At 47.3% G+C, this 13,684-nt stretch overlaps 1 protein-coding gene across 10 annotated transcripts in view; it reads left to right on the top strand.

The window, feature by feature from the left end:
• Nucleotides 1-13,684, top strand: part of TTLL11 (tubulin tyrosine ligase like 11) — a 228,728-nt gene that overhangs the window by 92,637 nt on the left and 122,407 nt on the right. For all 10 annotated transcript variants that reach the window (XR_010407731.1, XM_064579516.1, XM_045883072.3 and 7 more), the window contains 2 exons: nucleotides 11,250-11,345; nucleotides 12,130-12,245. Coding sequence is in view for 9 of the 10 variants with exons in the window: in XM_064579516.1 (XP_064435586.1) it covers nucleotides 11,250-11,345; nucleotides 12,130-12,245 (212 nt within the window). In the remaining variant the exon portion in view is untranslated. The remainder of the gene's footprint in view (nucleotides 1-11,249; nucleotides 11,346-12,129; nucleotides 12,246-13,684) is intronic.

Below are 13,684 nucleotides of genomic sequence, written 5' to 3'. Positions count from 1 at the left end.
TACCTCCCTGAAAGGATTCTTGTAAGAATTAAATGAAATAACACAAGCACAGTGCTTGCCATTTATTTATTCATCCTTCCTTCCAGCATTTTGTACCACCTGCTTCGTAGGGCCCAGGCACTGTCCCAGGTACTGCGTAGACAGTCGGTCAGGTCTCCTCTGGCCGAGGCATGGAGTTTACTAATATGGGAGACAAATCGTTTAGAAAGCACCTCGTATAAAGTGTCACAAGGGCTAGAGTAGAGGAAGAAATGGACTGGGCACTGTGACATTGTGGGACTGTCTGACATTTTCTGGCTGTGAGTGAGGGTGGTCTGGGAGTGGCAATTGGACGAAGTCAGAGATTCTGGATAGGGCTGGGGAGACAGTGTTCTGGGGGGCATGTTCACAGCCCTAGGGGGAAGGGGGGGGAAGTCATGCAGTTTGAGGAATTGAAAGAGATTCGGTGTGGTTGGAGGGTGGGGTTTGAGACAGAGCTTGGAGGGAGATGAGGGAAGAGGAGGCGGGAGAGGTAGGTCGCGGCCGGATCATGGAAGGCTGAGGGCTGTGGGGGCCCCCAGAGGATGTGCACAGGGGAATGGTGGGCTCAGGTTTGCACGTTACAAAGAACAAACCAGCTGCAGGGTAGAGAGTGGATTGGGCAAGGCTGGGAGCAGGGAGGTGACTAGTGAACCGATGGCTTTCATACAAGCAAGAGCTGATGTTCACTTGGATTGGGAAGATCTCGGTGCGGGTGGAGAGAATAGATCTGAGAGCCATTTAGGAGGTGCACGGGCTGGGCTGGTGACTGCTGGGGTTGAAGGGGTTGGTGAGGCAGTGGCGGTGAGGGACAGAGGAGAACCGAGACTGACTCTCGTGGCTTAGGCACTTGGATGGATGAATAGAAGCCACAGGAAGGGGACCAGGCTTGTGTGGGGAAGGTCAGGAGTTGGACTTGAACACGCCCTTGAAGAGCCTATGTGACCTCCAAGTGGAGAGTTTGAGTGGACAATTGGACATTTGGGCCTGGCGTTCAGGAGCGAGATGCTGGGGCCCGGCTGAGAACTCACCAGCGTTCAGACAATGACGGAAGCCGTGTGAGGCTGCAGGGGAGGCGGGGCCTCAGAAGACTCCTGTGGGCACCACTGTTTAGGCAAGGGACAGGTGGGGGTGGGGGGTGGGGGAGGGACCAGCACAGGCCAACAAGAAGGGGCTTGAGGCGTAGAAGGGATATCAGGAGAGGAAGTACCTTGAGTGCCAAGGAAGACGTGCTTGGAGAAGGAGCAGGCAGGGATCAGCAGTGGCAAATGCCACTGAGCTGTCACACGAGACCAGAACTGAAATTGTCCACTGTGCTTCGTGATCATCGAGGATGATCTTCATGGGAGTGAGGGGGCTGGGGCCACAGCGTGGTGGCCCGAGCCAGAGCGCGGGAGGAAGGGGAGGGAACGAGAGTAGAGCTGTGAAGCAGGGCGAGGCTGGAGTCCGGGCAATTCAGTAGACACCCGGGTTCCTGCCACCAGATACTCAGAGTGGGGAGCAGATGGTAAGAAGGAGTACCTCTGGGACCCTCTCCATCTCATCTTCCAAATTACTTTGTGGCAGGTGAATGTATAAAAAGAACACACAGAACACGCCTGTAAGCTTTGGAGCAGAACAACAAAATGGTCATCCCAAACGCCACCTCCCTACCCAAGCTCGCTTGCTAGCTACTGTGCTTGTCCCCATCCCACTTTCCTACCCACGCCAAGGGTCACAGTGTCTGGAATTTTATGTTTATCATTCCCCCTGCCTTAAAAAATACTTTTCTTATGCACGAATGTATCCCTAACAATATATATTGTTTTGTTTTGCTTGGTTTTGAGCTTTATAAAAACGCTACTATAAAGTATATGGTCTTTTTCAACATTCTTTTCCACCACATGTTGAGGTGGGCTGTTGGGACCCATTTCATTTGCACTACTATCTAGGCCAATATCAATACATACGATTTGTTTGGGTTGTTTCTCGTCCTCCATCCAAGACTGGCAGGAAAGCAACAGGCCGATGGAATAAAGAAGGGAGGGGAGAGGCAGGGGGGCAGCGACTCTGATGGATGGGTCTAGATCTAGAGATCCGTCCTTAGGCCCTTGGACCCCAGACTCTGGTTCCCAGGTAGGATGTCTGTCCAGCTCAGCCATCAGGTAGGTAGCTTACGGCATTAGAAAGGGTAAGTGGGGAGAACTTAGAGATAGGACCAGAGAAAACAAGTCCGATCCCAAGCCATCAAAAGGTTAGGGCAAAGGAGACCGTTGCAACGTGGAGGCATCCAGGGGTCATCCCAGGGGACCGTGTGGCTGCATCTGTTTGATGGTGACGGCTATTCCAGGAGAGTCATGAGGGCCCGGCATGCACAGCCAAGCCACGGAGCCCTGGCACGGTGAGGGCGCAGGGGGGAGTGCCAGGGTGGCGGCTTTGCTGCTTGTCTTGCTGCGGACGGGCTGCGTGGGCAGCCACTGGGGTGGAACCAGGGGTGCAAGCTGTGGGGAACTGGAGGGCAGACAGGGAGGGAGCCACTGGTTTGGACAGATGACGTCTAGCAGATGGAACCGCAGCCCCGTGTCTGTTTTCCTTTGCTTGACCACACTAACTGCTTCCAGGCCTGGGGTCAGGGGATGAGCACCGGACTGGAAGCAACGCTCCAAGGAGGAGCTCTTCCCCTTCGCAGCTGTGTGATCTTGGGCAAAGTCCTTCACTACCCTGGGCCTCTGTTTCTTTCCCTGGGAATCACCCACACTTACTTCCCCAGCTGCCTTCTTAGGAGCAGCATGAGATACTGTAGGTACAAAGCTTCGACGAGGAGTAAAGTGTTAGATGTCTGAAATTGGGTTTACCAGACATTTCAGATTCACGGTGATCGACAAAATACTAGGTTTTTTCCCCTTGGAGTCCTCTCTTACTTTCTTTATCCTCATCACTTGGTAAAACACTTGTTAGTTTGGGTCTCAGATACCCGAAGTAACTTGAAACCCGAAGATTGAAGGAAACGGTATGGTTCTGCTATGGAGTTGCTGTGTGACCTTACCTAAGTCACTTAACTTCTCTGTGCCTGTTTCCTCAGCCTCCTCCCAGGGCCATTGTCCATCACATGTGAGATAAAGAGGCAAACTATAACGTTCTGTGCACGTACAAGAAATGATTTCTTTGTCGTGGAGCCCCCTTCGCCTGTAGCCTGGGCCGGGCCCACGTTGCTGCATTCCGGGACATAAACTCCAGCCAGCGACATTACGTTTATCTCAAACATGTGATTGTGACCCCTTTCCAATCATAGCCACAATAACTGCTTGGGAAATTGTGGTGGCCTGGAGCGGCTGCTGGCGCGGCTCAGGCTGTGGGCAGCTTTCCTGTAATCTGTTGCCTAGGAACGTCCCCCCCCCCCCCAACCCCATCGTGCAGCCAGCCCCCCACGACACGTCCTCACGGCCCTCAAGAAGGGCAGCGGTGTGACCCTGGCTTCGGCAGTCAGGTCCATGTGGGGGTAGATGATTCATGTGGCAGAAAAACACACGCAAAGGAAAGGTTTCCCAGCTCAGCTTTCAAGAACATTCTTTCCCAGTTCTGTTGCTCCGTCTCTATCTTCCTTTAGCGCTGTGTCTCATTCTCTCCTTGGCTCCTGATCCTTTCCCTTAGATGTCTGAAGGAGACACCTTTCCTGAAGCCTAAAGTGCTCCTCTTTCTTCTTTGTTCTTTTGATCTCCTGCTCCCCTTTAGCCCCAGACGCCCCCTGGGAAGGAGATGAAGAAGCAGCTTTGTGGCCACGCGAGGGCTTGGGTTTCGCTCTCAGAGGCCCTGGGTTTGAGCTAATACCAGCTCCTTCCAGCCACGCGAGCTGGTGAGCTTGCCAGTTAACCTTTCTTCGCCTCCATTTCCTTATCTGTCCTGCCACACACAGCAGCTCCTGTGTCTTAGACATAGTTTGTGCTTTCCTGAGCCTGCCCATTTGTCCTCCTCTGTCTTGGCCTGGCAGGCTCATTCTCCAGTCTCACTGTTTTTTGGAATTCAGTGCTTCCACCAAGGTGCTGCTTAAATCCCTCCTTCTCTGTAAAGCCTTCCTTGACCACTTCTGATACATAAGCTTTTTTCTTCCTTAGGGATATTCCCTGGGCATGCACTGAGACAAGCCCCGAGCTAGCTGTGGGGCAGGTGGCCATGGGTAAGGCACGGTCCCTGCCCCAAGAGGGGCGCAGATTATGGGGAAGACTGGCACCTGGGGATCACAACTGCTTGTCCTAAATGATGGAGAAGGGCCTCTACAGGGTGCTGCAAGAGCACAGAGAAGGGAGTAATTAACTTTGCCTGACCCAGTCAGGGAGGGCTTCCCAGAGGAGGAGCTGTTTTAGCCAGAGCTTCAGGGATGAAGCAGAATTTGCCAAGCAGAAAGGGGTGAGGGACCTCCATCATGGTCTGCTTTCCCTGCCCCCTTCCTGGCTGCCGCTTCTGTGCGCCTCCTTCTGAACCTTCAGGGCTGGAGATTCCTAGCACTCAGTGCTTGGAAAATTCCCTTATCTACAATCACTCCCTCAGTGTTCTCACTTAGCCCCGTGGCTAGTATATCCAGCTGCCTCCTTCCATTTTCTATTCAGATATCTAGTGGGACTCTCACGCTCAACATGTCCAAAATCAAACTCTTGATTTCCCTCCCACACCTAGTTTGCCATTGTTTTCCTATTTCAGTAAATGCACAGCTTTCTATCAGTTATGCAAAGTGAAAACCTGAGCCATTCTTTCTTCTTTTTGCCTCCTTCCTGGGTCTGCTACATAAGCCAGTCTTGCAAATAGACTTTAAAATACATCCTAACCAGCTCCACTGCTACTGTCCAAGTCTAGGCAGCCATCACCTTGCATTTGTACCACCACAATAGCCTCCTAATTGATGCCCCATTTCCCACCCTTGCTGCTGATGGCCTATTTTTCTCACTGTAGCCAAAGTGATTCTTTTAGAACATGTCAGATCCAATTACTTCCCTTGTGCAAACTCTCCAATGGCTTTCTCATTGCACTTAAAATCCTGGCTCCTTACCATGGCCTAAAAGATGCTACACAATCGGTTCCTCGTCTTCCTATCTGACCTCATCTCCTACCATTCTCCCTCTTGCTCACCCTTTGCAGTTGTTCGAAAGTGACCTGGGTTCTTGCTGTTCCCTCTGCCTGGAATGCTCGCTCTTAGCTCTTCAAATGACTTATCAACTCACTTCAATCAGTCCTGATTCATGCATCACCTCCTGGGACTTTTGCTTCTGGTCATGATGGAATAACAAATCTGGACTAGAAGTCCTGCTGAAAACAACTAGAATACTAGACAAAATATATGAAATAAGTGGTTTCCGATTTTGGACAACAGGCAGCTCAGCACTGTGATCCCTGAGGAAGTGGGGAGTGGAACCAAGGGTGAATCCTATGGTTGCCACAACTCTAGGATATGGACACAGGGAAGGGGAACCCAAGAGCTGTGACCTCAATGAGCTGCAGAGATGGAGATCAAAGTTTGGGAAAGCTGAGGCGGCTGAAATTCTGTGTGCAGAATTCTGAAACGGAGGGAGCTGAGCTGGAAAAGAGCTCCAGAGCCTGCAGAGATCCCTGTGTCATTGCTGAGTGTTAGGCCACCCCGGTGTGAGTGTTGGTCCATACAGTTGGGCAAAGAGAGACCGGTGAACTGATAATCTGAACAACTCCCAGGCTCACACAGAGCAGGGAGAGATGTTCATGCTATGAGTAGCCAGTGTGGATAGTCCTTGGTGGTCACTGGGAGCATTCAGTGGAGGTTCCAGAGAAGTTATGCCTTAATGGACTGAATCTTCCCTGGAATGAAAGTTACTCTAGACCCAACTGAGTGGAGCTTAAACAGTAGGCCTTGGAGGTATCAAATTAATCTGCAAATAACCTAACTGCCAGAAAAGCCTACCCCCTTTTAAAAGAAAACAAAATCCAGACACTCAGCATTATAACATTCACAATGTCCAGCATCCAGCATCCAGACATTCCACAGAGCAGGTAAAGTAACCCATACCAAGGGGGGAGATCAATATAGACTCAGAATTATCAGAAGTGATGAAACTAGTAGGAAAAAGATGTTAAAACAGCTATTATAACTATGCACAAGATTTTAAAGGAAAATATGAGCTTAATGAAGAGAGATGGAAGCTATTAAAAGAACCAAATGGAACTTCTAGAGAAGAAAATACAAAATCTGAGATGAAAATTTCACTGAATGAGATTAGCAGATTAGACACTGCAGGAGAAATGATCAGTGAACTTGAAGACATAGCAATAGAACCTATCCAAAATGAAACAGAGAGAAGAGAAAATGACAGGAAAAATAAGTGAACAGACCCTCACTGATCTATGGTACAAAATCCAGTATTTTAACATATGTGTAATTGGAGTTCCCTAAGTAGAAGAGACAAGGAAAATACAGAAAGATATTTGCAGAAATGGCTCCAGATTTCCAAATTTGATAAAAACTAGAAATCTGCAATCCAAGAAGCCTAAGAAACTCCAAGGAGGACACACACACACACACACCAAAGCTTATCATAATCAAATTGTGGAAAACCAGTGATGATAAAAAAAAAATCTTAAAAGCAGCTAAAGAGAAAAGATACATTATGTTCAGAAGAGCAAAGAATAATGAAAAAGGTATTCTCATCAGAAACTGTGGAAGCCAGAAGACAATGGGATGGCAAGGCCTTCCCTGGTCATCGTTCTAAACCACCAACCCTCCCCTCCATCCACCATATCACACTCTTTGTGGCCTTAATTATTAACTTACTGTGATCTCTCTCTTCACTAGAATGTAAGCTCCAAGAAGGCAGGATATTAAAACATCATTTATCTTGTTCACTGCTTATCCCCAGTGCCCAGAACAGTACCTAGTTATTTAGTAGGTGCTCAATAAATATTTCATCAATAAAGTTGTCTTCCAGGCAGAAGAGTATAAAGGCAGAGAGCAGTAAAGCATTCTCGAACTATTAATAGTTTAGCACAATTACAGCCCAAGATGTGCAGGGGGAGGAAATAAAGCTGGAGTGTGAGATCAATGTCAAGTCAAAGAGGAATTTGTAGGACATGTCATGGAACTGGGGCTTCATTCTTCAGGCAGGGATGTTAGGCAGAGGAATACTAATACTCTACATTTTAGAAAAATTACTCTGGCAGCCCCTTGTGCCAGATGAACTAGAGGGGTGAGTTGGAGAGCAAGAAACAAATAGGGAGGCTATTAAATTAGTCCAGGTGAAAGCTGGTGCAGACCCAATGGAGGCTAGGAGCAGTGAGGATGGGCCAGTTCTGGAAAGCTCTTTAGGAGATAGGATGTACAAGAGATACATTGAGCAGGAGTTGGTGAGCAGCTAGATATGAAAGATGAAGGAGAGAGTTTTGACTTATGTAATTGGGTGGATAAGGAATACAGGAGACAAAGTCGATTTTAGAGAAAGATGGTGTATTAATAATCTATTGCGGTGTAACAAATTTCCCCAAAACTTAGCAGCTTAAACTTACAAACATTTATTATCTCTCAGTTTGTGTGGATCAGGAACCGAGGCTTAGGGGACTCCCTCTTGTTCAGTCTCTCGCAAGGCTGCAATCAACATGATGGCCAGGACTATAGTCACCTCAAGGCCCCACTGGGGAAGGAGCCTGAGGTTAGGCCTCAGGCCCCCCTGGCTGTTGGCTGGAGACATCATCAGTTCCTTGTCGCCTGGACCTCCAGAGGGCAGTCCACAACATAGCAGCTGGCTTCCCTCAGAGTGTGTGAGCAAGAGAGCAGGAGAAGGTATTCCAGGATGGAAGCCACAGTCTTTTTATAATCTAATATTGGAAGTGACATCCCATCATTTCTGTCCTCTGCTGTTTTTAGGAACAAGTCACTATGTGCAGCTCACATGCAAGGGGAGGGGATTACACAAGCACATGACTACCAGGAGGTGAGGATCATTGAGACCATTTTAGAGGCTAGTGAGTTTGGATTCTGATAGTGTGTTTGGATATGCTAAATTTGAGGACCCAACCTCCCAGTTGGGATTACTATGGATGCAGATGGATGTGTAGTTCTAGGGCTCAAGAGAGAATCTCCTCTCATTGGAAGGTAGCTTGGAGCCTTGGCATGAGTTTACAAGTAATGGCCCAGGGCCCTTTTCTTCCCAACTTGTTTTGGAAGCTTCTAGAAGGGCCGAAGGACAGATAACTTGGAATCCCCAGAGTGCCTCTGGAGCAGGAGGTGTGCAACACATAATTGCTGACTCAAGTACTTATATGGGGCAGAGTATCATGTGATTGAAAAGTTCTCCCCCTCCCATCTCTCCCCCCTTTTGACAATTCCTGCTGTGCCATCAAACTGGGGAGAGGTTTTCCCCTCTCTAAGCTGCAGGTTTGTGATCTGCATAAAGGGATTGTTAGACTAGATTAATAGTTTTTCAAAAAAATATAAAGCTTTTTTTCCTCTGGGGAACCCAGTATTTGAAATAGGTAAAAGTAATTTGATCTGGCCTCCCCAGTGCTTCCCCAGAAAAGAAACCCATTTTGAAAAACACTGGACCAAATAAATTCCTGATTTTTTGCCAGCTCTAACATGCCAGAGTTTCATGACAAGATCAACTCTAAGCTCCTCTCAGACCTGTTATTCTGTTTGTTGAGATGCCTTGGTGCTACATAGTTCATTGAACTTTTGAAAAGACAAAAAATCGTATTTCCTTGAACTTGTGAAAAAATATAATAAAGCTGACTTTCATCAAATGCTTACTGTGTTTCAGGCACTGTGCAAAATATTTTACATCGCATTATCTTTATTTGTCCTGTCCCCCCCTACTAGACTGTAAGCTCCAAGAGGACAGGGAGCTTGTCTAGTCCACTGCTGTATTTCTAGAAGCTAGAATAATTCCTGGGATATAGGAAAGCATTCAATAAATATTTTTTGAATGAATGAACTAAGGTCAGTACTAGTCTTATTCCCATTTTACAGATGAGGAAACTGGGGCTTAGAGCTGCTGAGTAACTTGCCTGTAGTTACACAAGTTAAAGGCAGAACTAGGATTTGAAATGAGCTCCTCTGGACTCTAAAGCCATTTCATGCCATTTCTCAGTGGTAGGATCAGTAGGAACCTGCAAAGAGAGCTAGCCTATATTGGGTACCTCCTATATGATGAGCATAACCCTAGGTACTCTTTGCTTCCATTAGCAGCTAACCCTGCAAATTAGCTATTGTGACTCTCATCTTTCAGATGAGGTATATGAAGCTCAGCGAGGCTAAGCACCACACCTAGAGCAAGAGATGGAAGTAGGATTGGAGCCAAGTCTTTCTGACTCCAAACCATTTCTGTACAAGATCCTACATATTCAGTTACATGCACCAAAGTTTAGGTTCTGGAAAATACCACACCATTGGTGGGGGCAGGTCAATACGGCTGGTGAGATTTTGCCTTCTCCGGCTTTCCTGTAGCTTTATTTCCATGAAACCACTGTGCATTGAACTGAAAGCGTCCACCAGGCTGAGAAAGAGCGAGTCCAAGCTTCTGAGATGGAGCAAAAAGCAGTTGATGACTAAGGATGACAAACGTGGGCCGCATAGCCTGCTGCTCTCTGTAGCCTCATCAACACCACTTGCCTCAGCCCAGGTCTGAAGTTAGACTGATGATGTCACCAGAGTCTCTTAAAGGGCTCATCACTCACAGCCACTTGTCATATATTATTCAGCGCATCTATAATGCATGTAACATTTTCTACCAAATTTCCATTCCTTTCTTTTCGTGACCAGGGAAAGAAAAATAGAGTCAGGATGACTTTTTCCAACTCCTCATCCTTACTGCCCTTCACTGAAGAATAACCTCATCTTGAGTTACCTCCGAAAATGGTCATTCAGGCTCTGGTTTCATTAATAAGGATGAAACTACAGTTTCACAATTATCATCTAACTAATGCACATTCTATATAGACAAGTAAATGGATTTCCCCCCACCTTTTCTTCTGGTGTCCACAGAGATGGGGACACAGCTGTCGCTTTTTCTTTCTCTCTCCGTTATTCTCCATCTTATTTTTTTGAAACTTTGGGACTGTATCAATTCTGTTAGAAGCTTTCTACCTTCTCACCTCCTATAGAGTTAATGAGAGTCCCCCCCCCCCCCCCCCGAGAATCTGACGTCCTCATGGTTCGAGTGTGAATCTAATTAGAACCTGGGATCTCAAGGATCAGGAGGAATCACGTAGGGGAAGGGTTGTTTCAGGCAGAGGGAATGAGATGCCAGGGTGGCTCACCCCATCCTAGGGCTTGCGAGGAACTGAAAGAGGCCAGAAGACAAAGCTTCCCCTGAAGCAGCCTCTGGACGGAAGGGCAGGTGTCAAGGACAAATGGTGTTGGAGTTAGCCTGGGGTGTGAGCCAAGGCGGTGACACAGTGCTCCACACCCAGAAGGGCTTGGTGCCTGGTTTAATGCTCTATTGTCACCATCGGGAAATTGTCAATACTTCTTGAACAAGGGGACCCCCGTTTCTGTCTTGCGCTGGATCCCACAAATGGTGAGGGGCCAGTCTTTGGGGAAATCCACTGGCCTGAGACTCAGTTTCTCCTTTTGTAAAATCGAGAGCAGATCCCTCCTTCAAATACACTGTCATGAGGATTAAATGAGATTATGAATAATCAGTGCATTGTATAGTAAATGACGCCTAATAAATATTCCCTTCTCCTTAGCTAAGAAGGTCTATCGGAATCACCGGAGAGGGAGGGGCAGGGGCCTTGGTTTTCAAAATTCACTTGCCTGTGTTCCCCTCTGACAGATTCTGACTTCCAGGTGTGGGTTGGGGGAGGGGTGGTGGTTAGGGCCCCTTCAGTGATACCGATGTACACCTGAGCTTAAGAAAAGTAGCCTTGGGTTTTCAGAGATCTAGCTAAGAAGCAGCTTAATAGAGAAGAGCAGATGGAGGGGGAGAAATTGATGGACCACAGCTGATCCTTAACATAATAAAAAACCTGTTAAGGAAGAAAGAGGTCACTGATAATGCTGAAATGCGCCATGAGAACTCGTCCCATTATCAAGGTTCCTATAAAATGTTCTGCTGTCCATTTGGCCTAAGAAGTACACCCCGAGGAAGAGGCGCCGTGGACAGGAGAAGCCAGGGTCAAGGCCCAGGGTGGGGGTCAGGTTTGGATTTATCGTCACCTTAATGACCCTAATACCATACTCAATTCCTGAAAAGAAATTGTAGCTAGAGGGAGTAATCCTGAATTATGTTTATCCCACCCAGATTTTAGGCTTTGACATTCTTCTAATGAAAAACCTGAAGCCTATCCTACTTGAAGTAAATGCGAATCCCAGCATGAGAATCGAACATGAGCAAGAAGTAAGTACTTTGAATATCTCCTTGAATAAATTGCCCAACTGCTGCATGTGGTCACTCTCATGCTGCTCACTTGGCTAAACAAGATTCAACATTCTCAAATTGGCACAGCAAACTTCTGCCCAAGTCTAAATAATTTCAGTTTGGTTGAGCTCTGAGCAGAGTCTATAAATATAAGACCTATCCGACCCATGGTAACTTCCCAGCATGCCGTTCTTCCAATTTTTAAGGTCTGTGGATATAGGAACAGCTGAGCCTTTCCATCAGTTTTGACATGAACTAATTAGTTAGCCTCAGGAGATGAGCTAATTGAAATGCTATGAATATGATTTAGCCATGTCGACATACTTGAATCACTAAGATAAATAGTACATTTAACAGTGGTTATATTTTTCCTCCCCCCTTAAAAAAACACACCCACACATAAAAAAGACTGGAAGGAAATACACCAAATACTAATATTGGGTTTTTGGGGGACTATGTAGATTCTTTTAGTTTTCTTAGCCCCTTCTATATTTCCAAATTTTCTACAACGAGCATGTATGATTTTGATGATTAGATTAACAGAGTGCTCTTTATGTATGTATTTCCTCTTTATGTCTTTTGTCGATTTGTTAAAGGAAATTGCCATTGTACAAATAGCATGAAGGGAGCCTTTAAAAATTCTCTTCTATAGATTCATATAAGCAAAACCTAACTAACAGTACAGCCAATGAGCTGGTGCTGATAGAGTCGCTTGGTACCAAGTCACTCCCTCCACTGAAACACAGAATCCTACCCATTCAAGCTTTCTCCAGGGGTGTTTGAAAATGTCCCCAGCCTTGTCGATGAGGAAGTGAAGGTGGCCGTGATCAGAGACACGCTGCGCCTCATGGACCCACTCAAGAACAAAAGAGAGAACCAGTAAGTATTTTTTATATCATTCATTTCTATCAACTCTGCTCCCCATGTCCTAGCCATTCGGTTCTTAGGACTTTGTAACATTGTGAGATGAACATATTAAACCAGCTAATCCATCATATTTTAATTTTGGATATCAGCCTCTGAATATAGTGACTTAAAATCAGGAGATGGATATATATATGAATCCGACGTTTGGGATTCAGCTGATGAATTTTTAGCTGATTGTTACTTGAATCTAGGGAGTCTCTTCCACAAACCCACTCCGCCCCACCCCCCGAGATGGGATCTCCTCTCACCCACTATTGGTGACATAGTGCTTCTCTTGGAAATGCTCAAGCCTAGGGAGAGAGCAAAACAAAGCCAAGGAGAGGACCACAGGCCACTTGGATGTGATAAAGATCATTTCCTTTTTACCTTCTTCGTGATGCTTATACTCTTGCATTATAAGCTTTTTGTTTCAACGTTTGCAGAGCCAATTTAAGGAAATTCCGGAAGTTCTATCATCTTTACAGCAGTATAATTCTCTCTGTCCCACCCACCCCGGGGCAGGTTACCCTGGCCGGGATGCTGGTGGGAGTGAGTGCCCCGCCCCTCCCTCCATGGAATCACCCCTGAAATGAGCGGCATCTCATTTGGGTATTTTGTTTGTTTTGTTTTTGTCAAATTCCTAGCTCTCACAAAGTATGGGTTAAGTAAATATCGTTATGCTTGTTTGAGGCAGAAAAATCAAAGACAGGCATTTCAAATAGCACTCTTTGTACCCCCGGCAGATCAGATTGACCTAAACGCTCGCAGACAAATAAAGCCCTTGTCAGCACGGTCCAAGACTGCAGGGAACACTGGCTTCCCCTTCCTGAGCAAGCGGTGTTCTGCAGGTCCTCCACCTCACGAACTGGGCTCACGCCAGAGATACTGTTAGAATATTCTGCGGTGGTGCTTCTCCCCTGGCTTGCGCACTAGAACCATCATAAACACCAGTGTGAGGGCCCCCACTTCTAGAGACACTGATTTTAATTAGCCTGAACTGGAGGCCTGGCCACATAAGTCTTCCAGGTTCCCTAGGGGATCCTACCGAGCAGCCGAGGTTGAGTGCCGCTGCCTGGCAGGAAATGTCACTCTGTAGGAGTGTTTGTCTTATTCTGAGTCCGGCTGGACGGTGGCTGCTCGCTTGAGCGCCCCTCCGGAGCGTTCTTCACCGCATGAGGCACAGAGTGCGCCTGCTGGCAAGACTTGGCTGAGAACGTTCACCTGCAGCCTGTCGGGCCAGTCCTGCCAGGTGTGGCTCCCACCGATTAGAGCTGCAAAGTGGCGTCCCATCAGGTCCCCCGCATGCTCGGTGTGGCTCACACGCCACGGCAACTGGGAGCGCGACCACTCGTCCGGGCACGCGACGGCTTTCTTCCGCCAGCCCTAAGGGGAGGCAGCAGACGGAGGGCAGT

The sequence above is a fragment of the Mirounga angustirostris genome, unplaced genomic scaffold (genome assembly GCF_029215605.1).
Source record: "Mirounga angustirostris isolate CCGP_5_RB_7025 unplaced genomic scaffold, mMirAng1.0.hap1 SCAF_15, whole genome shotgun sequence".
Lineage (NCBI taxonomy): Eukaryota > Metazoa > Chordata > Mammalia > Carnivora > Phocidae > Mirounga > Mirounga angustirostris.
This window is presented reverse-complemented; position numbering and strand designations above follow the sequence as displayed.